We start from the raw sequence: 27875 nt of genomic DNA, 5'->3' as shown, positions 1-27875 counted from the left end.
ATATTGTGCCAGTGATAATGAAGGAACTAAATGGAATACTAAAAAGGGAAGACTGACATCTCCCTGTAAAAAGAAATTAAGTGGTAGTCACATCATCAGACACCTTTTCTTCATGACTATATACAGGTTGACCACTGTGGATGTGGGGCAGGACCTCCATTAATCTCAGGAGACAGACATATAGGGCGAGAGGTCAGAAGGTGATTCAATCTTGCCTTGTTGAAAAAAATATCAACACAACGTTAATGATGCTTACAGTTTTAGGTGCCACATAAGAACCAGATGATACACCTATTCCACCAGCGAGATCAAACAGATCGCCTAAGCCACCTCCCACTGTTGCATTCAAGGATGCCGGCATCACTGCTGGAGTCCCATAACCAGCGCCAATCTGTAAAGACAGTCATAAGGCAAGTTTCTCGCGCTTTGTATTTTGGACATTGTACATAAGAGCAAGGAAGCAATTAGGTTTACAATGTTAAAAGAAACACTATTTGATAAGTTCAAAACAGTAGTGCATACAGGTAATTTACTTTGAATATACTGTGATATACAGGTACATGATCCTTTATCTGGAACTCTTGGGGGACAGTGTGTTCTGAATTTCAGATTTTTCCGGATTTCAGAAAGTCCAACCGAATTGTGCTGCCGTATCTACCCCCACTCCCATCCAGTTGCTCGGCCATCTCCCCCAAGCGCCGGTCCCTCAGCCACCAGGTCGCCTCCCCCAAGCACCGGCCGCCTCCCCCAAGCACCAGTTCCTCGGCCACCTCCCCCAAGCGCCGGATCTTTTGCCGCCTCCCCCAAGCGCCAGTCCTTCAGCCGCCTCCCCCAAGCACTGGTCCCTCAGCTGCCTCCCACAAGTGCCGGCCTCCTCCCCTAAGCGCCGGTCCCTGGGCCGCCTCCCCGAAGCACCGGCTGCCTCCCCAAGCGCCAGTCCCTCAGCCATCTCCCCCAAGCGCCAGCCGCCTCCTCAAGCGCTGATCCCTCGGCCATCTCCCCCAAATGCCGGGCACCTCTCTCCCCACTTACCGGATTTTGGAGCTTTCCGGATTTTAGAAGTCCGGATAAAGGATCGTGTACCTGTACAAGCAAAAGTTAGCTTTAAAAAGCAATGTTTTACTTTGATTTCTGTTTGGAAATGACACGCTTGTCCATCTTAGCTAGCTGTAAACTGAGCAGGTAACCACATTAGCTGGTGTGGAATCGCCTACAAGCCAGTCAAGGCAAGGATGACAAATTTCTCTCTGAAGAACTTTAATAAACCAGTTGATTTTTTAAAAAAATGACAAAGTGGTAGTTTCACGGTTACGTTTCCAGAGACAATTTCTTTCAAATTCCAAAGCCAATTAACTGCTTAAATTCATATTCCTTTGCTACCACACTGGAATTCTAAGTTAATGGTCAAAAACTTTGCACATAACTGGACCACTGTACCAGTATGAGAGCACGTTAAATGTATTTTCAACAATGTTGATGTAAAATATTTATTGCTTAAAAAAAATAAATTCACCAATGGGAGATTATATTGTGGTTTTTCTGATGTATTTCTATCAGATTAGTGCTACTTTACAAAGAAAAGTACTCATTTACAAACTATATAAAAATTTGTGGTTCTTGCTCATAATGAACAACAACAAGAACCACAGAATAGCAGATGGCGTGCTCTTTGGTGCCAAAAGCATGCTTCGACTATAAAATACAACTGCACTGTATCATGAATGAATGATTGAGTTGTTTATGGTTCTAACTGGCTATTTTGAAGTGAATGAGCACTGAAAGCCAAAAAGTTCAATTGTTGAGGATAAGAGCCAGTGCAAACAAGAGTTGAATTTTTTTTCTCTGTAAATAGATAGGACAGATCTATAGTTGAATGTCAATTTCAACTATGAGAGAAGCAACAAATAGTACTGCAATAGAATTTTATTTCTTTTTGAAAGTTTCACTGTGAAAACCTACTTTTTTCTACCCCTATATATTTATGAAATAGATATGAATCTTACCGCTGGACTTCCACCTAGATCACCGCCAAGCTTAAAAAGGAAACAAAAGACAGGTTAGAATTTACAGACAGAAAATCAAACTCTAAAACAAAATACTAAATATTAAAAATGCCAAGCTGAAAATGTTATCCTTAAAACATCCAAAATGTTGGTTTTATTTTCCATCATTAAACACAAATGATTAGAATTAGAGCAATTCAGATATTATCTAATTCACAAAGCTATTAGCTACTTGAAAACAAAAACACCCAAAAGGACAGAATCATACCCCTTCAGTTTCATCGCCCATCTCCAGACACGAATATGCAAAGACAGAGGCAACGCAAGGACATTCACATGCAAGCAGAAGTGGAGTGGAGAAAAAGAACAGCATAAATTTTAAGAGAAAACGGCATTATCAGGAGTACGCACATGAACTTCCACTAAAGCATTTTAACTAAAAAGAAAATGTTAATTCAAAGCTAACTAGAAGTTTGTTATTTCCATTCATTAGCTGAATTTTTAAACTACTTTGTTAAAAAGCTTTTTTGTTGACATGCTATTCATTACAGACAAAGCAACACTAGAAAATAAGAGGAAGTATTATCTATACAAAATCAATCAAACAAGCCTAATCACTAATATTTGTTTTCTAATCTGTTATACATAAAAACTTAAAATTTGCTGATAGGTGAAATTTTTCTTCTGCTTTTATGCCCTAAACAGTGATTACACTGAAGGGGAAAAACCTAAATAAATTCTATATCCAAGAAAGACACATTACAACATTTTAATAAAATGCATTCACAATTTTGAAAATAGGTTTGAGAACCTATTGCCTACCAAACTGTCCAATCCACCACCAAGAAGGTCCATGGCTCCCATCTGAACAGTTGAAGAGGGAATAGGAGGTACATTGACAGGGGGACCAAGGTCAAGATTCAAAAGATCACCCAGAAGATCACCCTGGGATGGAATAACAGCAGGTGGCTGCTCAGTAGGCTGTGTTCCAGCTGAAATAGTAACATCAGGACTCTCAGTGCTTTCATTTCTAAGGAGAGAGAAAAACACAGGATATTGGATACAAGGGTTAAATATTATTGAAGAACAAGTCAGTAACACATCTGGGCCAAAGTGGGTGTACTGTGCTATAATGTGCTATTACATTTGTGCAGTAGTTCTCTCAAAAAGAGACAAGATAAAAAACACCAGCTGCGTTTGGAAGTTGATGCCAAATCAGTTATAAAGAATGTGGATGAGATGGCGTGGCATTGGTTGGGGGGGGGGGGGGGGGGTGTTTCTAAACTTACATATAATGGGCAAGGAATGAGGTCATGAAGTAGGGATTAGTGGCACAAAGTGTTCAATCAATTTCATTATTTCTGATCTTAATCCAATTATTTAAGAAATGTATGGCAGAGGAAGGCTAAATAAACAAACACTGCATGGACCAACTACAAGATTTTCTATAGCCTTGCAGAAGAGATTTGAGAAATGCTCATCCCCTCACATTAGGGAAGACCAAGAAGCAAAAGGAAATTAAGAAACTGGAGGGGAAATAAATTACGAAAGAACTCAACAGGATTATGCACTTGTGGCGGCACGCCACCACGACGATCAAGCTAGCACTCCGGGCGGAAAGTGCAACTAAAGGCCAGCAGTCCAAGCAGTGGCACTCACCTCAACAAGCAAACCGGTGGATGGCAAGGGCAACTTAAAGGCCAGCATCCCCAAAATGGTGCTGGCCTTGCTGCACAGCCAACAGTCAGGGAAAGCACGCAGGGAAGTAGGGATTGTTATGCAAGAAGGCACTTGCTTTAGTTATGCGGGCCGTGACATGAGTAAAAGGGGGAAATGGCGGGAATGCGACAAGTATAAAAGTTAGGTCTGAGCTCCTAATAAAACACAGAGCTTAACTTGACTACACTACGTGTGTGTGTGTGTGTGTGTGTGTGTGTGTGTGTGTGTGTGTGTGTGTGTGTGTGTGTGTGTGTGTGTGTGTGTGTGTGTGTGTGTGTGTGGGGTTTTTCAAGTACCATGCGGCTACAATTGGTGACCCTGACAGTTTAGATGGCACCTAAACCCAACAATGAGTTAACTGGCAATAGTCCACGCAGTTGCTCTCAAGCTGCCAACATTCTGGACGAATCAACCACGCGTGTGATTTGACCAGGCTGAGGCACAGTTCCAGATCTGGCAGATCACAGCAGAGTCCACCCAATACTACCACATAGTGAGCGCCCTGGACCAGGACATGGCGAGCCGGGTGGCCAATTTCATCCAGGAACCCTATCAGAAGGCATATACACTGCCTTCAAGGACTTGCTTATCAAGACCTTTAGGCTCTCACAGCATGAGAGCGGGACATGTCTTCTCCACTTGAATGGGCTAGGGGTCAGGCCCCTTTCAGCTCTCATGAACAAGATGCTGGCCCTCCTGGGCAAACATAAGCCTTGCATCATGTTCAAGCAGGCATTCCTGGAGCAACTGCCCGAGGACGTCCAACTGCTCCTGGCAGTCGCTGACTTCAGCAACCCCTGGAAAGTCACAGCATGAGCGGACGTTCAGTGAAAACAGAAAATATAGTGCTCACTGGTCATTAAACCCCACAGTGCAGACCCACTGAGAGAACAGCAGCCCCACAGAGGAGGCGATCCCAATGACCAGTGTTGCTTCTACCACCAGAGATGGTGGGCTCCGGAGCCCACTAGAGCAGGCTGCCATGCACGTTTCAGGGAAATGCCAGGGCCAGCCTCCTGTACATTTCCTTGTAATCACAGGACCAAAGGTCAGCATCCTGCCCCCATCAGGACAGGACACCAGGAACAGGCAGTCAGGCCCCAGGCTGAGGGCTGCCAACAGCAGCACGATCCTGACCTATGGTACCCGCAAGGTCCAACTGCAGATGGGAGGCAGCCTTTCTCGTGGGTGTTCACGCTACCCAGCAAAGTGGACGCAATCCGGACATTTCCTGGGCCCAGCACAACCAAGGGACCACAGGAGTTTGTGGGGATGATCAGCTTCTACCATAGGTTCATCCCTTCAGATGCCCAGATCATGCAGCCCTTATTTCCCCGGATGGCAAGCAAGGCGGAGGACATCACATGGAACAAGGAGTCAGTGAAGGCCACGGAAGCCCCACACCCCAGGGCAGACACTCCAATGGCCATGACGGTGGATGTCTCAGGAACGGCAATCAGTGGAGTCAGGTCTGAGCCCCTAATAAAACGCAGAGCTTAACCTGACTACACTGCATGTGTGTGTCTTTCTTCAAGTAGCACGTGGCTACACACTATCAATATTCCAGCTAAAGATTATTTATGATTCCTAGAAAATAAATGTGGAATTTTTACACATTAAATAATGATAATAGGTGCCATGAATGACAAGGTCTGATACATAACCAAGCTAAGCATATGGGTTATTTGGGTGCATCTTAAGTTTTAAAGATCACTTTTGAAAATCCACATTCTTCCTTTTTTTTTGGAACCCTTGGAAGGAAATAGACTTTTACATTTTTACTTACGATCCAGATCGTGGTGGTAGCCTCTTGTGTTGAACTCCTCTGCTGCCTTCCACAAATGCACTGGGTGGCTTATGGTATACAGAGGCTAATGTTCCAATATGACAAATTAATTCATCAAGGAGGGTTGGTTCAATAAGGTCAGTTTCTTCAGAAATTAAAGGCTTTTCTGCCAAAACAACTTCCTTTGCTGCCACTGGATCTGTAGAGAGGAGACGCCAGTATATATAGCCACGGTCTCTCAAGTCGGGGTTGTCAGAATCCTACAATATTAGAAAGATACCCCATAAATTATTCAAGTTATATATGATAATAGTAAACAATTGTTTGCTATTGATAGCAACAACCAGTTAACAAACACTGAATAAAAAATGTAATCTAGACCATAATACAAAATGAGGGGCTTAGATAGAGTGGACAGCCAGCATCTTTTTGCTGGAGCAACAATAACAAATACCAGAATATCTGTTCAATGTGAAGTGGAGGAAAGTTTAGCGGACATGTTAGAGGAATGCTTTTGTTTAAGCTCAGAGAATTTTCAGTTTAATTGAGAATTTAAATGAAACGTACAGCACAACAACAGGCCCTTCCGGCCCAAGAGCCGTGCCACCCAAATACACCTATTAATCTACAGTCCCCATTCATTTTTTGAAGAATGGGGGGAAACTGAGACGTATAAACTTACAGACAGTGGTAGATTCGAACCCAGACCAGTGCTAACTGTGTTGCCCACAGAATGGTGGGTGCCTGAATGTATTGCCGGGGTGATGGTGGAGGCTGGTACAATTGGAATATTCAAGAATCTCTTACACATGGGAGTAAGAAAAATACATAATGGACGTGAGGTAGAGAAAAATTAAATTGTTGTGAAGTAGGTTTGAAAGTGCCACATAGATACCACTGGAGGTCAGAATTGAACCGGGACAGTGAAGCTCAGATATCTTTCACTACCCAGAATGCCACTGTATCACTCATTTTTATAAAATGATATTCATAAATTCCTTTCAAAACCTTAATTAGTTTTATTCTACTAGTCCACTGATAATGTTTGACCAGATAAGAAAACTGCTTTCTTCTGACATAACTTTATAGTTACTCTATGCCCAAGGCTAATGGATATTTCCCTGGTTCACAACTTCCTATCCCTGCAAAAAACTTAAAGATCTCAACAGACTCATTTTAACACTATAGTCACACAGCTTCTGCAGGCCTCCAAATCTTGTAATCGGCATTGCAGCACATTACTCATTTTGACGGTTCTAGATCTGCTCTCCTTAATGGTGCTCAAAACTGATCTCAGCTGCAAAATCATGTGAGTACAACTTTAATATCACCTTGCTCTTGATTACTTATATATCCTATTACTTCCATTCTCACTATCCAAGAGAACATTTTAACGCTCTATTTACCAAAAGCGCAGGTCTCTGCTCTTCTCCATTAGTTGAAAAACAAAATCCTACAACTTCATTCACGCTAAACACCATATGGCATTTTGTAACTAGTTTCACTAGTTCTCTGTAAATTCAGAATTTTTTTCAGTTTTGTTCTTTGACCAGCCATCAATTTATTCATATTAAATGTGAAACATGCAAACAGATTATCCAGTTTAAATAATTTATATTAAATTGTCAAGCATTGCCTTTTACCTTTGCTGATCATTCAAATTGCAGTCTCATCTGTACATTGAAATTAGACAGTAATAAACATTTTCTCCAGTTTTAAAAGAAATTATTTAATTATTGAATCATAAGTAAAAGTTCCCTAAAAAGTGCTTCAGGAAAAAGGTGCAAAATAATGCAGAGCCTCCCTGCAATTTATAGCAAAGTTGCAAACTATGGACTCATGCACCTTCAGCTCTTTAACTTTATAAATGAGTGAAAACAATGTTACCAAACCTGTGTCGCCAAGCTTAAAACCTGCTGCACCAGCTCCTGAGTCTCCGTGGGTTTTTTTAAGAATAGTTTCACTATTGCAGTCAGAAGTTGTAATTGAACCTATTGCAAAAGATAAAAATGCGACAAAGAAACAATAACTGCATTTTCCAAGAACAAGTAATGTTCGAAACTGCAAAACTAATTTTTTGGAAACTTAAAATTTGTAACCTGTATTCAATGTCAAAACAACAAAGTAGCCCCGACACAGGAAATGAGTCATCAAAATTAGTATTAATTTCTTGGGAACTCCAGTGATATTCTGTGTATTTTAGTGAGTACATTTAAAATGATTTAACTAAATGGAAATTTTGTACTTTTGACAATGAAGGCACCACATTGGCAAATAAAGTCTCTCAAAGTGCCTTCCTTGGGGAATAAACAATCTGTATTTATTACATTTCATGAAGCATAATTTTTCTGACCAAGAGGGTCTACTTGCAGGAAGGAAACAATTCCAGTGAACCCTGCAGATTTAAAATAATAATCAGTGAATTGGTGAACGTATAGGAGAAACCAGCAGCTGTGAATCTTTATTAAAGTTTCTCTTTGTGAAGCTGAATTCAAATTTTCAAACGACTGTTAAGTCATTTTAGTTGCTTTCTCTATTACTCTTGAATTTTGAATGCTGGGTACGTAAACTATCACTTCAGCACATTTTCCAAAACATGTCAGAATTATTATCCAACTCTACCACTTTACTTCTAATATTTTATTCTTTTCTATTATTTTACATTTTTAATTGCTCCAGTTTCTTATGCACTTTCCCCATTCATAGCATTTGCAGATCTGTCATTGGAGCTTGATAATCTCAACAACAATCTTAACTTTGGGACTCTAGACCAGCCATTCTAAACTGGAGCCAGAGCACATTTAAGGGAGGCCATGGACTGAAAGCTTAATAAGGGGGCCCAAGGTGTATAGGGAAGCATAGAAATTGAGAGAAGGAAAGGACATTGCTGCTAAGCTTTGCTATATAGGGCCAAGAAACACTAGATTTTTCCCAAGGTTGGCATCGGAAGACAGCCAAGAATGAGTGTTTTCAGAGCCTTCTTTGCTTCGACATGATTGTGTTTAACTGACATGGGTTATGAATCACCTTCCATGTAGTTTTTCTCTTTTGCCCTATCACCTTTAATTCCAGAAAATAAGCATTCAGGCTGAAAAGGTTTGGTCCATATTTCAAGTCCACAAGCATCTTCATTTTCCTTTGAATTATCACAACGGGTCATGAATGCATGTCTTCTTCTGTTGGCTTTTATTGAAGAAGGCATGTATGGTTCATTATTTTCAATCAAATTCAAGCAATCTTTTAAGCCAACCCTTGTAAGAAGTACTTTCATTTTGCAATAGTTAATTTTAGTTACTTTCAGAAATATTTTACCCACGAGGTCCTCAGCAAAAATCAAGTGTCAGCAGTATTCGGTGGAATACTTAGCATATGGTTTCATTACATCTCTGCAAAACCCTTCTCCACCCAAGTGTTTGATATGTTTGAATACATTTTCAATTGAAAGCACAAAGTCAAGAAGTTGAAACAACATTTAGAGATTGTACATAAAGAGAAAGAAGAACTTTCAGTCTTTACTATTCATTGTTATTATTCATAAAGTTTTGGATTATTTCAAAACCCTTTTGAGATAATTTTGAGAACTGCTTAAAGAAATCTCTTGGTGCCTGCCACATTGACCACCGGCAGTGGGCTGATATCGCCCCAAACCGTGCATCCTAGCACCTCACAGTTCGGCGGGCAGCAACCTCCTTTGAAGAAGACCGCAGAGCCCACCTCACTGACAAAAGACAAAGGAGGAAAAACCCAACACCCAACCCCAACCAACCAATTTTCCCTTGCAACCGCTGCAACCGTGTCTGCCTGTCCCGCATCAGTCACCAACGAGCCTGCAGCAGACGTGGACATACCCCTCCATAAATCTTCGTCCGCGAAGCCAAGCCAAAGAAGACAGAAATTAGAAAAGGATCTTTTTGTATCATACAAGATCAGTGAATTGTTTGTTAGAAGTGGAAATGATCATTACATTCCAGAGTAATTTATTTTGCCTTTTATTTTGCCAGAATAGATGTTCTATTCTGGCAGTTTTGTGAAGAAAATGACAATCATTTCTAGATGCTGTTACTGCACACTGAGCTGAGGTGGCTGACCAAAGGAAATTGTATTTGTCTTTTGTTGCACTCTGGAACAAAATTGTTTTCTTTCTTTCTCTTAACTAGCATGGAGAAAACTCATTGATGCAAAGGTGGACATATGTTATATGGCTAATATCTTTGACAAACTCAATTTATTGAACAAGATTTTACAGGGTAAACATAATAAACTCATTAATAGTAAGGAAGCCATTGTTTCTTTCCTTAAAAGCTTGAAGTTTATTGGAGAAATATTGGACCGGGAATTTTTATAATTTCCAAATCTGAAAATGAACTCAAAGGCACTGAAGGATGATTAAGTTACTGTTTATGTGAAACACACACAGATCTGCAGGAAAGATTTAATGACCTGTAAAACCTCAATGTCCCATGTTAAATATGAGATCTACTTGAGGAATAATCCATCGACGTTGACACAGAAACTGAAGAGTTGAATGATCTTCAGAATGCTATAATTGCACGCCACTTGTTCAATCAATATATATATTAAAATTTTTTAAAAATCTGATGAATAGATTTCCAAAACCATGGGAAAATGCAGACATATTTTTCAATGCCTTTTCCTCAACATACAGGTACTTAATTGAACGTGGATCCAGCAATATACAGAATACAGGAACAGACAATATCACAACAAGAGGTGACCTTTGACTAACACTATATCTAATTTGGAGCCTGACATTAAAAAATTCGCACAAACTCAAAGGATCTCACGAAAACTTTCATTTTATAATAATTAACTTTTAAGTTATTTTTATTAATTTTTCACAACCTTGAATGTATGTGTACAAATCATTGTGCTCCAAGAATTTTTAAAAATATTTTGTAATATGTATGTTCTCATGTTTTTGTCTTTCCTACATGTTCAATAAGAATGATTTCCTATTTGTCACTTTATTATGGAATCACAAGCCACAATTGTTACGCACAGAATAAAAGCCTTGTTTTCTTTTCATCTCTCATATCTTGATGAAAGCCCAAAATGTCAGTTAAGTATTTTTTTTAATCTTTGCTATATAAAAGACCCTGTTTGACCTGCTGAGTTTCTCCAGCACTTTTATGTCGTCGTTAGGTGAGAGGGACAAAAGAAACCAACTGACTGCTTCACAGGGAAGAGTGCCCATAAATTTTGAGCAGAGTCCTTAGGCAAAGGTTGAGAATGGATGCTCTCAACCATCTGGTGAATTATTTTCCAAAAAAAAATTTAAAATCTTCTCCTTACCTGTGTGCTTTCATCATGGAATCCTTCCAGGAAGCTCTCCAATAGCTCATCAGCATTGTCAATTCTTTCTGCATACTCTCCCACTATCCATATCATTGCTGCTCTTGCTTCTGGTTCATCCAAGGAGTCAAGATTTTCACAAAGTGTGGCAATAACACTTTCATACCTTAACAATAAGACATTGAGATGGCATCCAGGAATGAGATTTTAAAGCACCCAATATTCCCAAATATATTAACTACCTTTGCAGAATTAAAAAAAACCCAATGGTGCATGTAAATGTAAAGCAACAGCTTAATCTGGGATTGAAAAGGAGGAAAACTTCAGAAAATTTGGTCTTCTATGTCTCAGTTAAATGAAGGCTTGATTCCAAGTTTACAAAGTAATTTAGCATCTCCATAACGTAAACATAATGATGCAGCCTGTTAAAATATTCTAATTCACAAAAGTGTATTCAGTCTCTATGCAAAGCATTTCTCCAAAAATAAACGTTAGTCATAACAAAACTATGCACAAAAGAAAACCATACAAAATCTTTTCACATTCTTAGGGTCCTATTCATATATACTTTCCATTACTGTATTGTCTATTTTGCTATGTAGCATCACTGCCTCTATTTGGCCCCTTGTAGTTACCCCCACCCCCTGTTGTTTGAGGGACTTCCCCTCTGGTCTCAACCACTCAATGTCTTGTAGCGAAAGGACTCTATATTGAGGTCCTTCCCCAAAATGTTCTTGTGTTGCCTGCACCAAGCCTCAGTGTGTCCTTTAGCATGTTTTCTTGCAGGAGACAGTTGCCCCTTCTTTGCAGATTATAGATTTGCTAAGGGTGAGTGGAAAAGATCCTTGTCACGGTTTATCCTCAGCACTGGCATAACAGGGCCTGTTCCCTGGGATGCATGCAGAGACAGACATCCAGAGCTGCTGGAAGATGCCCTTTGGTCTACCTGAAGCCTGATGGTCTTCCAGTACAGAGATTTCAGTGATGGAATGCTGCCAACTGGCATATACAGGACTTCAGTGTATTAATTAGAACCATAGAACATTGCAGCACAGAAATAGACCCTTCTAGTCTGTGCTGAACCATTTTTTTTCTTTTGCCTAGCCTTCCATTCCACTCCCATCCATGTACCTGTCCAAATTCTTCTTAAATGTTAAAATTGAGCCCACATTCAGCACCTCAGCTGGCAGCTCATCCCACACTCTCACCATTCTGTATGAATAAGTTTCTCTTCATGTTCCCCCTAAACTTTTATCCTTTAACTCTTAACCCATGTCCTCGGATTTGTATCTCACCTACCCCTCAGTGGAAAAAGCCTATCTACATTTACTCTGTCTATCCCCCTAATAATTTTAAATATCTCTATCAAATCTCCCCTCATTCTTCTACACTCCAGGGAATAAAGTCCTAAACTGTTTAACCTTTCTCTGTTACTCAGTTCCTGAAGTCCGGGCAACATACTAGTAATCTTCTCTGCACTCCTTCTATCTTATTGATATCCTACCCGTAGTTAGGTGACCAAAACTGCATACAATACTCTAAATTTGGTCTCACTAATGTCTAATACAACTTTTCCATAACATCCCAACTCCTATACTCGATATTTTGATTTACGAAGGCCAATATGCCAAAAGCTCTCTTTACAACCCTATCCACCTGTGACACCACTTTCAGGGAAATTTATATCTGTATTCCCAGATCCCTCTGTTCTACTGCACTCCTCAGTGCCCTATCATTTACCGCTTATGACCTTTCTTGGTTTGTCCTCCCAAAATGCAACACCTCACACTTGTCTGCATTACACTCCATCTGCCATTTTTCAGCCCATTTTTCTAGCTGGTCAAGATCCCTCTGCAAGCTTTGAAAACCTTTTTTTAATATTTTATTTTGATTTTCACAGACTAGCAAAATTCAGACAAACAATATTATCTTTCAATAATCATACAATGTAAAGAGTCTGTGTTTATCCCCCCCCCCCCACCCCACCCCCACCCCCACCCTTTCCGTACTGAGAAAAGTCAAGCGACTTGCACAGATACAAATTCTGGTATGGTCATAGACCCTATAGAAACCTAGGAAAAGAACCTAGGGGGGGGGGGGGAAAAACCCATCCAGGATGGCTAAATAACAAAGGCAAAAAAAAAATTTAAAGGAAAAAAAATCTCAAAACTAAACTAAAGAAAAGTCACCTGGACCATGTCCCACTTTCTTGGTCACTTTCATTTCCCTGCTAGGATGGATGGCTATCGTATCCTGTTTCAAAAAGGGGGGGGGGGCCTAATCAATCTGTGTGCCAATATATTTCAAGTAAGGTTGCCACACTCTAATGAATGTGTCATGTTTCTTCCTTAGATTGTCTGCGATTTTTCTCCAGGGGAATGCAACTCTGCATTTCCATATTCCATCACGTGGTATTTAATTGGGAGTTGGACTTCCATGAAACCGCTATACACTTCCTGGCTACTGCCAAGGCAATCTTCACAAACTGAATTTGATCTTCGGTCAATCTAAACCTCATATCTCCAATATCTCCATGAAGTTATAACTCTAGATCCCGTGGAAAATCTACTTTTGAATTTATTTTCAGAATGTCCCCAAGATCTTCCCAAAAGGGTCTCAACTGTCAAAAGTTCCAACCTCCACACCACACCTTTCTGAAATCTCAGGATTTGATTTATGTAATTTTTGTGGTGCGAGGCTCAAGTGGTGCAAGAAATTGCACTGCACCAACCTGTATCTGGCATTGACGACCCCTGTCACACCGCCCAGACACAGGTCTTGCCATCACTTCAAATTCAAATAAATGGTACGAAACCAGAGGAAATTCAGATTTTAAAAAGGATGGAAAGGGGTTTGGGAACAAAGAAAAAAATACTGCAATATTAATGATTGCTTTGAAGGTGCCCAAATCCAGACAAATAATTTTGACTAGATTTACGTTAAATGGCAATCTTCCACATTTATAACAAAAAAATGGTTAAATTGGAGCGAATGGTATCTTGAAACAAGCACTCATCTTGAGTTTATGAAATAGCTTTAAGCATTTAAAAAAAAAAATCAAACTTTAGAAATAAAATGCAAAAGATATTAATAATTTCTTCTGAAGTACTGCTTTGTGAATAATTTCATAACAAGTTTACAATCTGGAATGAATCATCAGATTTTTTAATCTAGATACCTCAATCATCCTTTATGTTCATTTCTTCTTTATTTGATCAAGTGCAATTGCATGCATACTGCTTTTGAGGCACATGTAACTGGAAACATGTTAGGACATAAAATAGATAAATTAGAAAGCAGAAATTAACCTACTTGTTTGGGTATTTGCGGAAAATGTCCTTGATTACTACAATAGCCTCTTGGACGACATAATTTACCTTTGTTTGAATGAGATCAAGAAGTGTGCTCACACAGCGCTCAGCTGATTGCTGTAACAAACAATCCATCAAGTTTATTCCAGTCGTTTTCACTTAAATTGGAAAGAATCTTACCATCAATTAATGCATTTTTCCATCAGTCAGTTTTTTAAAAAATCCCTTAAAATTCCCCAAATCAGGCTTAAAACTGATTTAAACCAATTCTGGCAAAGGCATGATCAATTCTGATTTATAAAGAAGCAGTTTGCGTCAATTACTTTTAGATTTTCAAATAAACAATTAACCCTGTTAACAGCAGTACTAAAACTCTGATCATCCACTATCCCACTAATCTGAAATCACATTTATTAACCATTAGTTCCCTGCTTCCTTGCTCACCTGTGCCTCCCTTTAGCTCACCAGAGCTGCTGGAAAATTTATATTACTGTGAAACATTTTTTATAAATTGTATTAAAAGCATGTTGGAGTAATCTCTGGCCCAACCAAAGTTCTAAGAATGTCTCATAATTGGAGTTTTACGATACAAAAATTATGATTTTGATGCTGTATTAGTGAACATAGTTGAATTATAAATTTGTCATCAAACTAGTCAGATCTAATCACAGAAAATTGTCCCTAAATTTTTTATTTAAATTACAAATCTATTAAATTATATAATCCTTTAATCTGTCCAACTGGATCCTCGATTCCCTCATTGTTTGAGCCCAATCAGTGAGGATTGGCAACGTCACCATCTCCTTGCTGACCATCAATAGTGGAGCACCTCAAGGTTGCATGCTTCGTCCCCTGCTCCATTCCCTCTGCACAAAAGATGATGTCACCAAGTTTGGCTCAATGCAATTAATTTGTAAATTCACTGATATAATGGGAAATTATGTCAGATTACAAGATGGAGATCAAGAATTTGGTTGAGTGGTGCCTGAACAAGAATCATGTTCCCAGCATCGGCAAGGCCAAGGATCTGATTGTGGATTTTAGGACGGCAGGCCAAGGGGCCACATACCGATCTTCATTGATGAGACTGCAGTGGAGAGGGTTAGTTCCTTCAAGATCCTGGAACTCCATTATCAGAGGACTTCTCCTGTAGCAGCACATCAAGATAACCATAAAGAAGGAACATCAACACCTCTACTTTTTAAGAAGTGAGAGGAGAGTTGATACATTGTTGAATACTCCATCGAACTACAGGTTTACTGTAGAATGTATAATCACTGGTTGCATCATGGCCTGGTTTGGAAACACAGGCATCCAAAGAACAAAAAAAATGGCAGTGCTGCTGGGAACTGTTGTAACAGAAGAGGCCTCGAGGGGTTGCACACACCAGGGAATCAGAAGACTGGCACAGGGCACCAGAAAACAGGGAGCCCACCCCGTCACCCCATTTTAGAAGAAGCAGAGGAGATGACCCATGAGATGGTGACCACTGTGGAGGACCAACAATGGGCTCTAAGGCTGAAGAACACAGGCAGCAGGTTGTTGGTGACTCGAGGTGAGGAACCCATGCAGGCTGAGGGCGACTGCAGTCAAGGGACTCGCACCAGGCTGAGAACTACTGGTGCACCGAGTCAGACTGCTGACGGTTGTGTGCAGGCTTTAAATGGGCTGTTAAAGGAACCAAATCTGGGTTGAGATTGGCTAAAGGGGTACCAGGTATTGGAACCAAGATGCAAAAGGGTGCCAATAGCACTGAGGTCTTCCTGATTGCCAGAGGTTTAGATCTGGAACCCAATTTGCCGATGGTTTGGCCTGCAGGTTGTGTGGCTGTAGAGGCTACAGGAGTACTAGAGGTGCCCCATGGACATTCAATGACCTTGGGGGGGTGGGACATTCTTTTGCTTCTCTTTCTGACTGTAAGGGGCACTGGGCAATTTCTACTGATGATAAATCTTTGTGTGCCTTATGGTAGATTAAAGGAAATTTTGTGTAATATTACATTTTCTGTTTTATTACATGACCACAAAAGAATCTTGAATCTTGAACAAGTGCCCAGGAACTCAGAAGGCTAGCCTAGTCCTTCACAGGCATTGACAAATCATCCACTGAAAATATATATGTGAGGCTCTGCCTCACGAGAGGTGCCAACATCATAAAGGACAACACTCACCCTGGTCACAATCTCTTCCCGCTGCTCCCTTCAGGCAAACAGTACAGAATCCTCAAGTCCAGCACTTCCAGGATCATGAACAGTTTTTGATCCAACAGCTATCAGGTTCTTGATTCTCTATAAACAAATCTAACCCTAACCAAAAACTACCCCACAACCACCATAATTCTGTTTGCATGACAACAAATACATTTTTTTTAATTGCACTAACTGAAACTGTGAATTTTTACTTGTCTTAGCTTTGATTTTTTTTTTAAATCTCTTTTTCTGCCTTACATTTATGGTCATTTACTGTTGGAGTTAGCAAATCTTACATACCTGTTTGGCTGCAGCAAGAAATAATTTTGATGGAACCAGATTCAATATTGTACAAGCAGTAATTTTAAATTGCATTTTTACCTCAACTTTAATTGCACATCGCCCAATTGCACGCACAGCTTTCCGCACAAAGTCAACATCTACTTCAGTTGCGTACTCTTTCAATTCCGCCAAAACCTTCAAGATGGTCAAGCAATATAAACATTAAAAACTGCATTCAGTATTACTTCAACAAAATTAACAGTTTAGCAAACCAGTTGACAATTGCGCTCTTTTGTGGCAAAAGTCATATATTGGCCCACTTACTCCAATGTACTCCATGTGAAAAGTCTTCCATTTCATTTTAAACAGGGATACTGCCTCCAAAATTGCTTTTGATGAGAAAGAAAATAACTATACCCTCAACTTTACAGAGCATTTACTTTTCACAATCATATCCACTGTGAACAACACACATATTGTAACCTAGCCTAAAGTGTGCAAACCAAATGGATAAAATATTACCAGCTTATTTGCTTAAACTACTGTTGTGTATTTTTCCCAAGTGAACATATCAAGATATGCTTTCATATTTTAGTTACAATCTTTTGACTTAAAATTCTTTAAAAAAACTTGAATATATTAAGCTTAATTTGCATTAAGTAATTCAAACATTGAGGTCTTAGTTAAGAAGAAACCAGAAATAGATCAATCTTGTAACTGATGAGAAATCCTTTGATAAATAAACCTCAATAACTGGAGAAAATGTTATTGAGAAATTGTATTTTACACATGTGGCTTCCATTGTTTTTTGTGGAAGTTATCTACTCACTAATGGCTACTGCAGGATCTAAAATCAAAGTGCTAGGTTTATGCTGCTTAGCTTTAAAATCAATGTCTTTATAAAGTTCCCCAAGTCCTAGTTAAATATTACACAATTATTCTGAATGAATTTTCACAACTTTGGCAGGGTGGAAAAAAAATAGGCCTATATGCATAGTTTCAATGACAAGATAAAAATTCAATGGCAGAATAAAAATGAGAAGCAGCCAGTTGGAATCAAACAATTTCAATATTTCAAAGGAAATATGTAATTCTACCATATGACCTTAATCCACTCTTGCTGCAAGTCCATATCAGGTACAGTATTAGGAAAAGGCAATAGAACATGTAATGTGCCCAGTAAACCTTTACCCTGACAGATTTTGCTGGCTTTACAGAGGTCTCTAATTTTATACAGATTTTCTATCACCAAAATGTCTACATGTGGTGAACTCTCTGATTTAGTTACCAACCTGTGTAATGTTGGCTTGAGAAGCCAACCGAATCATAATGTCGAGTTTTTCCAGTTTCACATAAATTGGATCATTGTATTTCACAAAGAAAACCTTCATTTCATGCTTAAGAATCTCAGGCCTAATAAATGAAGAGAAACATCAAATATACAAGTAAAAATGTTGCATTTTAGCTTTTAAACTGACAATTTTTAATATTCTTCAAAAATTCACTTTAGGCTTTTTGCACACTTTCTCTATCTCTCAAACTGCCCTCCTTTCATAGCCTTGTTCATGGTCCCTCTAAATGCCCCCATTAACCTGTCAACAGGATTACTTCATCCATATCCCCAGTGACCTTTCACCCCATCAGGTATTTTCTGTCCCAAACTTTACCATGCCCTTCAACTTAAAACTAATTTGCTTTCTCTATTTCTGATTTTAAAGCTCTTTCCACTTGAAGTGCTTACTCTTTTGCATTCCAGAGATTTGCTTGTTTGCTGAGTATTTCCAAGATTTTCAATTATTATGTCTAGCAAACATTTTTTAAAGGCTCAGATAAATTTATCAAACAGCCCCGAAAGGCCATTCCTCCCAGAGGTTAAAGAGGGATGAAGGAACATGATCATTATGTATATGGATTCAAGATGTGAGAGAAGATCATATTTAAAAGCAGTTTAAACACAGAACTGGGAAAAAGATGGGGAGTAACATCTTTTTTCTTGAATATTTTGAAGTGTTAAAGGCAGTTTTGAAAAGGACAACAGTAGCTGAGAAGAAAAATAATAGAGAACAATTTTGTGCTGCTCATGGGCAAGTTCAGCATATGAAGATAACAGAGATACAATCAGGAAATACAGTAAAACCCCTGTTATCCAGAATTCAAACAACCGCAGCATTTACCAATCCCCATAGGTACAGAATACCAGGGTTTTTACTGTATTCAACTTATGACAAAAGAAGTCATAAGTTAAATAGCAGAGGCAGTGGATTGAACAATCTCTAAAGTCTCTAACCAAGCTCCAAAGCTGCCATTGGTCATATTTAATGAAATGATTGGGTTACCTCAGTTCTCCAACATATTGCTAGGATGATGGTTAGAATGGCAGATAACAGTGCCAGTATGCAAAAGCTGAAGTGCTTGTGCCTTAACTGGTACTGCATTGCTAAATCAGCTATGGTGCTAATATCAAGAATCCAGGATACTAGGTCCACAGGGCGAAGTACCTAATATAATGAATTACTTGACAAAACATGGGCATTCTGAATAAATCAAATGCTCCTTGTAGCTTTTTTTTTAGCATTATTGTAGAAATATTCTTTTTTGTTATAAGTACAATATACCTTTTCTGTACAATGAGGTTGATGTTCCGGAGAGCCACATATTGGAGTTCTGGTTCTGCAGATAGCAATGTTACTAGTGGGGGTGCCAGTTTCTTCAACAAAGTGCCATAGTAATCCAAATCCTTTGATAACATTTCCATGAATTTCATCAGAACTTTAACAGCAGACAGAACAACAGCTGAGTTAGCGTGAGATAAACGTGGTGTCACACGCTCACAGATGCTATTGGGCAGGAAATTCCAATTAAATTAGTTAAGATAATTCGTACTTCAACTTGAACATTTGCATATCAGTAGTATTTTAAAATACAGGAATAAAATATTTTCAACATTAGTACAACTTGAATAACTTGTGTCCAATTATTATTTAAGATATTCAATTTAGAACAACTCTGATTATCCAAACTAGTCAAAGCTGGGATATTTTTGGATAACATTTTTGAGTAGCAAAAGCAAATCACTTGTAACAGGGCTCAAACGTTTAACAACAAACAACAAGGGAAGGCTTTTTAAGCACGAAATAATGTTTAATTCTCACCAAAAAACAACCTGAACAAAATAAGATAAATCCGATACCAAAATTCTACTCAGAGGTTTTTTTCAAAAATTTTCAACCTGTGACATCAGTTTGGCTCCGAAAAGATTTCGGATAACTGAGGATTTCTGATCGTTTTGGATATCCTCATTTATCCAAATTTTTTGGGAGGAAAAATGACATAATTTCAGCATCAAAATTTTTTGGATAAATGAGGATTTCAAATTTTTATGAAATTCTCATTATGCAAAAATTTTTTATGAGCTGAACAGATGTCACTTCTGGGTCCAAAATATTTCGGATAATCCAATTGCGGATAATTGGAGTTGTACTGTATAAAATTTGTTGCAAGTTCTATTAATTCAAAATTAAACATCTTGGATGTACATTCTATAGAGGAATAAAAACCTCGACATTATTTGTAACATGATTAAAATTAGCATTCAATTTGTACTTAGTATTTTATTCCAAGGTGAATAAAAATTGCATCAACACTTCTGACAGTTTTACCTTTGAGCCTCTCGGTCATCTTTTGGGCTATAATTGGCTAAGCAATCCAGGATAAATATCTGGCCCCATTCAGTACATTCATTTAAGGCTGTTAAAAGCTTATTGATCGTCTGAAAGTTCAGGTCTAATAAATTGCTGTTTGGATGAGATTCTGCAATCTCCGACAGGGCTGCCACAGCATTTGCAACGACCTGTAGATTAAGGAATTAGGATAAGGTTAGATGAAAGAGCAGAGGAGATTCACCATGATGTTACCTGGATTGGAGAATTGTAGTTGTGATGAATAATTGGACAAGATGCCTTGTTTTCCCTTGAGTAAAGGGGGCTGAGGGCCAGGGGAAGCCTGTTAGAAGTGTAGGTATTCCCCACTATCCAAAAGTAGAGCATTACTATGAAACCTTTCGTAAGCTGAAATGTTGTAAAGCGAAGAAGACATTACCATTAATTTATATGGGAAAAATTTTATAAATGTACACAGATGCACTGCCCCGCACTCTCCCGACAGCCTGCTATCAGTCCCCACACTGTTCCTACTGCCCTGTGCTCTCCCGAGAGCCCTCTATCAGTCCTCACACTGATCCCATTGCCCTGTGCTCTCCCAACAACCCGCTATCACTTCCCACATTGGTCCACTACCCCACATTCTCCCAACAGCCCTCTATCAGTCCCCACACTGGTCCCACTGCCCTGCACTCTCCCGACAGCCCATGATCAGCCCCACACTGGTCCCACTACCCTGCACTCTCCCAACAGCCAGCTAACAGTTCCCACACTAGTTTCACTGTCCTGTGCTCTCCCAACAGCCAACTATCAATCCCCACACAGGTCCCACTGTCTCACGCTCTCCAAACAGGCCGCTATCAGTCACCACACTGGTCCCACTGCCCCATGCTCTCTCAACAGCTCACTGAATGCTATTTTCGCTTTTGGCCTTTTTTTGTAAAAGCCAAAATCCTCTTTGGATTTATTTCATTTAGCAAAAAAAGGTACTAATACAAGGCTGTTGTGAAAGTGAACTTTCGAAAAGTGGGGGGGGTTACCTGTATACAAAATTATAATAAGGATAGATTGGTTCGATATTTAATTGCTCTCCCATTGTAGGGGTATGAGAAACCTTTGAAGGATGTTTTTTAAAAAAAAGAGTGGATGACATCTGGAACTCACAACCAGAGATGGTGGTGGAGTCAGATGCAATCACAATGATTACGAGACATTTGGACAGACACCAGTTAATTGACAAGGTACAAAATACAGACGTAGTGTGGGGAAACAAGATTAGTAAAGCTGGACAAAAAGATCAGCATGCACATGGTGGGCTGAAGAATCAGGCCATTATTACTCTAAAAAAAATTGTCATTGGTTATCTTATAAAATTGCTTCAGACATGTTTTGGGTTCAGCATTTCTATATTTAAATTATAGCATTTATTATCAGGGAGGTGATAATAAATCATACAAGGGGGGAGGGGGGGTCAATGAATAATTCAACAGTACAGAAACCGAGAATGTTTAAGCACATTGAAAGAATAGTTAAATATATTGTCAAAACTAGAAAAAAATCATCCAATTTTGCCCTGAGAAAAGGCAAGGACAAAGTTCATTGTAAAGTGCAAGACAGATTAAGAGACAAGAGGGCTAACAGTGCAAGGCAAAAAGGAACAGTCATGGGACAACAAAGAATGCATCTGGTGGATATGTAAATATGAATCCCAAAATCAGTATCAACAAAAGCAAGATAACACTAGAAATGATCTTAAATTATTGATGCTAATTCATGTTCTTCTTCCAGAGAACTCCATACCAGAAGCACAGATCATCACTTGTGTGATAATAAAGCATAGAAGCAATTGGAACTTATGTGCACATTTGGCTTGCTGCTCCACTACTGGACTTGTCACCTTTTATCAGGTCCCCAGTCTTTACACCAGCTGTGGTATGTGAGCACATTCACTCTCATGAAGTCACTCATTATTTCAGGTGTTTTTTTTGAAGTTGGATTGTTTTTCATTGTTATACCTGCTAAATATGTTTTTTTTTTTAAATATAAGCTTACTCTAAATAAATTTTAAAACTACTTTAGTCAGATTCTGATCAGCGGAGACGTTTAGAAACAAATGAAAGGGCCCTTACAGAACAAACAATCAGAAAGTCACCAGGAAGGTGTAGGTGGATTCTCAATAACTACAAGCTCATGTCTGGTAATTGCTGGCAAACAATTCTGTCTTCTGAGAGCTGTAATTGCAAGCTGCGAGCTCATTTGAACTCATGGAGCTGCTAATGGTTAAGAGCACAGTGGGTTTCAAGCAAGAGACACGAGCCTCTCCAATACTGACCATTGAATGCAAATTTAATGTTGAGCCCTCAAGATATAAAGTGCCTAATTAAAAGATGTGATGTTGGGTCTCAATCTTTGCAAGGTTAAAAATCTATTTAAGCTGTTCCTTTTTGACCAATCTGAAGGTCATTCCTTTCCCAAATGTAGTAAGGGTTGAGCTCAGAAGGTTTCAGGTGCCAAACAAGGTTATGTTGCTTCTTACTTTAAACATTTGGGCAAGGACATACATATGTACTTTCATTTGGGTCAAAGCTCAAATCTTAATTTAAAATTTTAACATTTTTTCCCCACAAAGATCTAGTAGGGCATTTATGAACAGATGCAAAGAGATTGGATTCTATTACACACACTGATGAATAACAATATCTTGCATACATATAACTTGCACTTTTAGAAATCGACACTCGATCTCACTTTCTTGATTCCAATTGAGAATGTAAGCGACTTAAGGAAGTCATAATTTAAATACATTACAGTTCATATTTGTGGGAATGGATTAAAAAAATGCTTCAAGTGGAATTTTAATAATGACTTAAATCATTAAGCACTACCTAAAAGAAAACGAGGTACCATAATTATGTGCACCACTGAGAGTTGTTAACTGGTCAATGTATAAAATTGAAACTATCAGGCAAAAAAATCCAAATGGATCACTTTGTACTTTGGGGAAATATGCAGTTCATTCTCAATGTTGCCTACATGTGATGTGACTAACCTTTAAGAGCCCTCCAGATGCATGAAATTATAGCAACAGGGACAAGGAAAAAATGCCAGGCTTTGCCACCAAGAAAATTTTTAAAATAGCAAAGTTGGCACAAAATGTTTCTCTCCCAAACAAGCAATTCAAGTATACATGATCACTGTTATGGCTGTTTGGGTAACAGAAATTAGACCTTAAAAATTTCAACCCAAATTTTTGAGATACAAGATAAAATTAACTCACTGAATTTATGTGGAGGACAAAATTAAATTTGCCCTTTTTTTCCAACACTCATTTCCTGACATGCACAAATGGCATGGTTTCTCATTATAGAAAACAGTAATTACTGACTTTCTTCCAAGAACACAATTCCCCTGAAATGTTGGGGCTGCCTGTATAATCAACTGCAAAGACCACAATCCTGGATAGTGAACTAAATTCCATGCTTCAGGAGGGAAACCATTTAATCCATAGAACTCTTCCAAAAATATTTTGACATTATACATATTGAACTTGGAGTAGCAATTTGTGACAAAAGTGCAGATTAAATAGCACCATATCAATATTGTTTTACACATTTAAGATCCAAGTTGGAAGAGAAACTACAAAGGATTTCAGCTAACTCCTATCTGCGCAAGAAATCCTGTTAGATCTTACAAAATAGAGGAAACAAAGGTTCTTTTGTTATTGAGAAGCAGAACATTTTATTTAATACTGTATTTCCCTACAGTGATTTTGCTTGCAGCCATTGAAGATCCGAGCAAGATTATTAAGTATCCCATAACTTTGCATAGTAGGACAAATGTTACTGAATGGTATTTGGCTGGCAAGCAAGCTTCTTCAACAGTGCTTTATTCACGGCCATCTACTTGTGCACACAAAAATGGGTTAATTGTCATTACTCTTCATTTTCAATTCATAATTGTTGAAAACTATTGATTGAAAGATTGAAATTATTTGACAGACAAGCAAATGTACTTGAAGATATACAAGTACTTACTTTTTTCATGGTGGATTAACATTATATATTTATAATGATGTATTGGATTTAAGATCAGCCTCAATAGCTGGGATTAAGAACGATTGGGAAAGAGATATGAACATAACATTTTCAGATGAAGATTGATACTCTACTCTTAGCTTGATTAATGATTCCTCATTTTGTGCAAGGCATTGCTTATTACAGTTTTAGCTGGTACATAGAATACATATTAAAAAAAAACTTTATTAATTCGTTCAAAGTACAGATAATAAGTAACATATGTAACAATAAACCATAAACATGAATGTTATATTTTAAATATATATATATATATATATATATATATAAAAAAAGAAGAAAAAAAGAACCCCCCCCCACCTTCAGCCAACTCTCCTAAGGAGAGCCATAAAGAGAAAAAAAATATATTAAGGAAAAATTAATCAATGAAAATCAAAATGTAAATATTCTGAATATAACAACCACTTGTTAATAAAGAAACTATAGTTATCACACGAAACATATGTAATTCTTTCCATTATTAAACAATATTTCATCTCATTATGCCATCTATTAATATCAATCATATTCGTATCTTTCCATGTACTAGCAATACATTTTTTCGCTACAGATAAAGCTAAATATACAAAAGCAAGTTGAAACTTATCTAATCCCAAACCTTTCAGAGGTTGCAAACTACCCAATAAAAATACTGTCGGATCTAAAGGTATTTTAATCTTATACAGGTATTCCAGAAACAATTGAACTTTCTTCCAAAAAGATTGTATATGTATACATGACTAAACCGCATGGAAAAATGTTCCAACAGCGTTACCACATCGAAAACACAAATCTGATTCATGAAAACCATATTTTTTTAGCTTTTCAGGTGTTAAGTATAATTGATGTAAAAAAATTATAATTAATCATTGCAAAGCATGCATTTATCAATCTAGTTACACTCTTAACAAATACCTAACCAATCATCCTCGGAAAAAATAAAACCGATATCCACTTCCCATTTACCTTTGGATTTATCCCAACCCTTTTTATCCATACCATCCTGAATTATTTGATACATAAATGAAATATAACCCTTCTCTGGTACCTTCATAAGAAAAGTCTCAAATTTAGTCATTTCAGGTAAAATCATATCTCTACCAAACACATGTTTTACCAAAGATCGAATTTGATAATAAAGAAACAAAGTGTTCTTATCAATACCATTACTATCTCTCATCTGGTCAAAAGATAAAAACTTACCTTCTTCAAAACAATCTCCCAAATTTTCCACACCATTAAATCTCCAATGTAATTGGAGATTATATATTGATTATATATATTTATAATAATATCGATTATATATTGAGAAAGAAATAAGTTGATTATTATACAATGGAGTCAAGGCCGATAATTCACCCGAGAGCCTATCATTTTCTTTTCTTTGTCCATAACTTCATTAAATGTTTTAATATAGGCACATTTTCGTGTAGTTGGATAATCATGTTGAGGAACTTTGGGGGACATCCGATGCGCTCTAGTATTTGCCAAAGCCCTTTCCTGCTCACGGTGTCGAAGGCTTTGGTGAGGTCAACAAAGGTGATGTAGAGTCCTTTGTTTTGTTCTCTGCACTGCTGTTACAAATTTACATTCCATTTAAACAAAAACTGATGTATTTCAAATTCAGAGATATTTGCCATCTCAATTTTGACCCAACTAGGGGGCCATTCCAAATCCATCAATGAACTAATAAATTTAAATTGGGCTGCTTCATAATAATTTTGAAAATATGGTAAATGTAGTCCCCCTAATTCATATTTCCAAGTTAATTTATTCAAGGCTACTCTTGAAAATTTACCTCTCCACAAAAATTCCCTAACCATTTTATTTAAATCTCGAAAAAAAATTATCAAGTAAATACGGAATAGATTGAAATAAATATTGCATACGTGGAAAAATATTCATCCCGATTGTATTTATTCTACCCAATAAATTAATAGGCAAATCTTTCCATTTAATCAAATCAGTTTTAATTTTTTTATTAACAGAACATAATTTAATTTATATAAAGATAATTAACATCCAAAATTATACCCAAATATTGAATTCGATCCGTCCATTTCAAATTAAGAATATTCTTATAAGCTGAATAATCTCCTTCACTCATCAGTAATATTTCACTTTTTTCCCAATTTACTTTACATCCAGAAAGACATCCATATTGCATCAAACACTCCTTCAAATGTAAAAGTGATTGAGCTGGATTTGTTAGATACACCAATACATCATCGGCAAATAAATTAATTTTATATTCCTCATCTAAAACTTTCATACCTTGTATCTGTGTATTTTGTCTTATCAACTGTGCCAAAGTTTCAATCACTAACGCAAACAAAGCTGGTGATAAAGGACAACCTTGACGAGTAGATCGGGTCAATTTAAACGGTTCTGAAATTAAACCATTCGTTAGTACTCTATCTACCGGTTTACTATATAAAGCCTTAATCCAACCAATAAAAAGAGGACCAAACTTGAATTTCTCCAAAACTTTGAACAGAAAGTTCCACTCAACTCTATCAAACCTTTTTCGGCATCTAAAGATATCACCATCGGATGGTCTAAAGATTGTTGAAATCTATTAATCAAACTAATCACACGTAAAATATTATCTGAGGCATATCTATTCTTTATAAAACCTGTCTGATCCATATGAATCAGCTTAGGTAAAAATTTAGCCAATCTATTCACTAAAATTTTAGCTATAATTTTATAATCTACATTTAACAACGAAATTGGTCTATATGAGGATACTTTCAAAGGATCTCTATCTTTCTTTGGAATTACTGTAAATAAAGCACTAGAACAAGTCTCAGGCAATTCATAACGTTCTCCAACCTGGCATAGCACATCTCCAAACATAAATTTTTTTTATAAACTTCAACCGAAAATCCATCATCACCAGGCAATTTACCGTTCGGCATTTCCATCATAGCCATTTTAATTTCCGAGTCAGTAAATGGTGCTTCCAACTCCTGTATATCTACATCCTCTAATGTCGGTAATTTCAACTGTGATAAAAAAAATCAATCGATCCAATTTCTTGTTTTCCATCAGATGTATATAACTTTTTATAAAATGAACAAAATTCATCATTAATCTCACGAGGTTTATACGTGATAAGCGAATTCCATCTGACAGCATTAATAGTCCTCGAAACCTGTTCTTTCTTTAATTGCCATGCCAATCAATACCTTATGTGCTTTCTCTCCCCATTCATAATATCATTGTTTAGTCCTATTAATCATACATTCAAATTGGTAAGATTGTAGAGTATTATATTCCAGTTTCAACCTAGACAACTCTATTTTCTGATCTTCTGTAGCATCTTTCTGAAATTCCTTTTCTAACTCACTAATCCGTTTCTCTAATTCAAGACTCTGATTTAATCGATTCTTTTTTTTTATTTTAGAAGTATAACTAATTATTTGACCTTTCAAATAAACTTTCATAGCATCCCATAATACAAACTTACTTTGAACAGAGTTAGAATTTTCTTTCAAAAACAATTAATTTGTTTTTCAAAACATCAATACATTTCGTA

General features: G+C 37.7%; 1 protein-coding gene across 6 annotated transcripts in view; it reads right to left on the bottom strand.

Annotated features, from left to right (window-relative positions):
* The window catches only part of ap1b1 (adaptor related protein complex 1 subunit beta 1), an 85140-nt gene that overhangs the window by 29201 nt on the left and 28064 nt on the right, over window positions 1–27875 (bottom strand). For 5 of the 6 annotated variants that reach the window (XM_069932883.1, XM_069932886.1, XM_069932884.1 and 2 more), the window contains 12 exons: window positions 20262–20452; window positions 19218–19439; window positions 17895–18015; window positions 16702–16797; window positions 14134–14249; window positions 10822–10987; window positions 7401–7499; window positions 5509–5768; window positions 2826–3033; window positions 2004–2033; window positions 1033–1083; window positions 257–391 (listed from right to left, as the gene is read on the bottom strand). In XM_069932883.1, the coding sequence (XP_069788984.1) occupies window positions 257–391; window positions 1033–1083; window positions 2004–2033; window positions 2826–3033; window positions 5509–5768; window positions 7401–7499; window positions 10822–10987; window positions 14134–14249; window positions 16702–16797; window positions 17895–18015; window positions 19218–19439; window positions 20262–20452 (1695 nt within the window). The remainder of the gene's footprint in view (window positions 1–256; window positions 392–1032; window positions 1084–2003; window positions 2034–2825; window positions 3034–5508; window positions 5769–7400; window positions 7500–10821; window positions 10988–14133; window positions 14250–16701; window positions 16798–17894; window positions 18016–19217; window positions 19440–20261; window positions 20453–27875) is intronic. The other variant, XM_069932881.1, reaches the window with a different exon arrangement.

This window comes from Narcine bancroftii, chromosome 4, assembly GCF_036971445.1.
Source record: "Narcine bancroftii isolate sNarBan1 chromosome 4, sNarBan1.hap1, whole genome shotgun sequence".
NCBI lineage: Eukaryota > Metazoa > Chordata > Chondrichthyes > Torpediniformes > Narcinidae > Narcine > Narcine bancroftii.
This window is presented reverse-complemented; position numbering and strand designations above follow the sequence as displayed.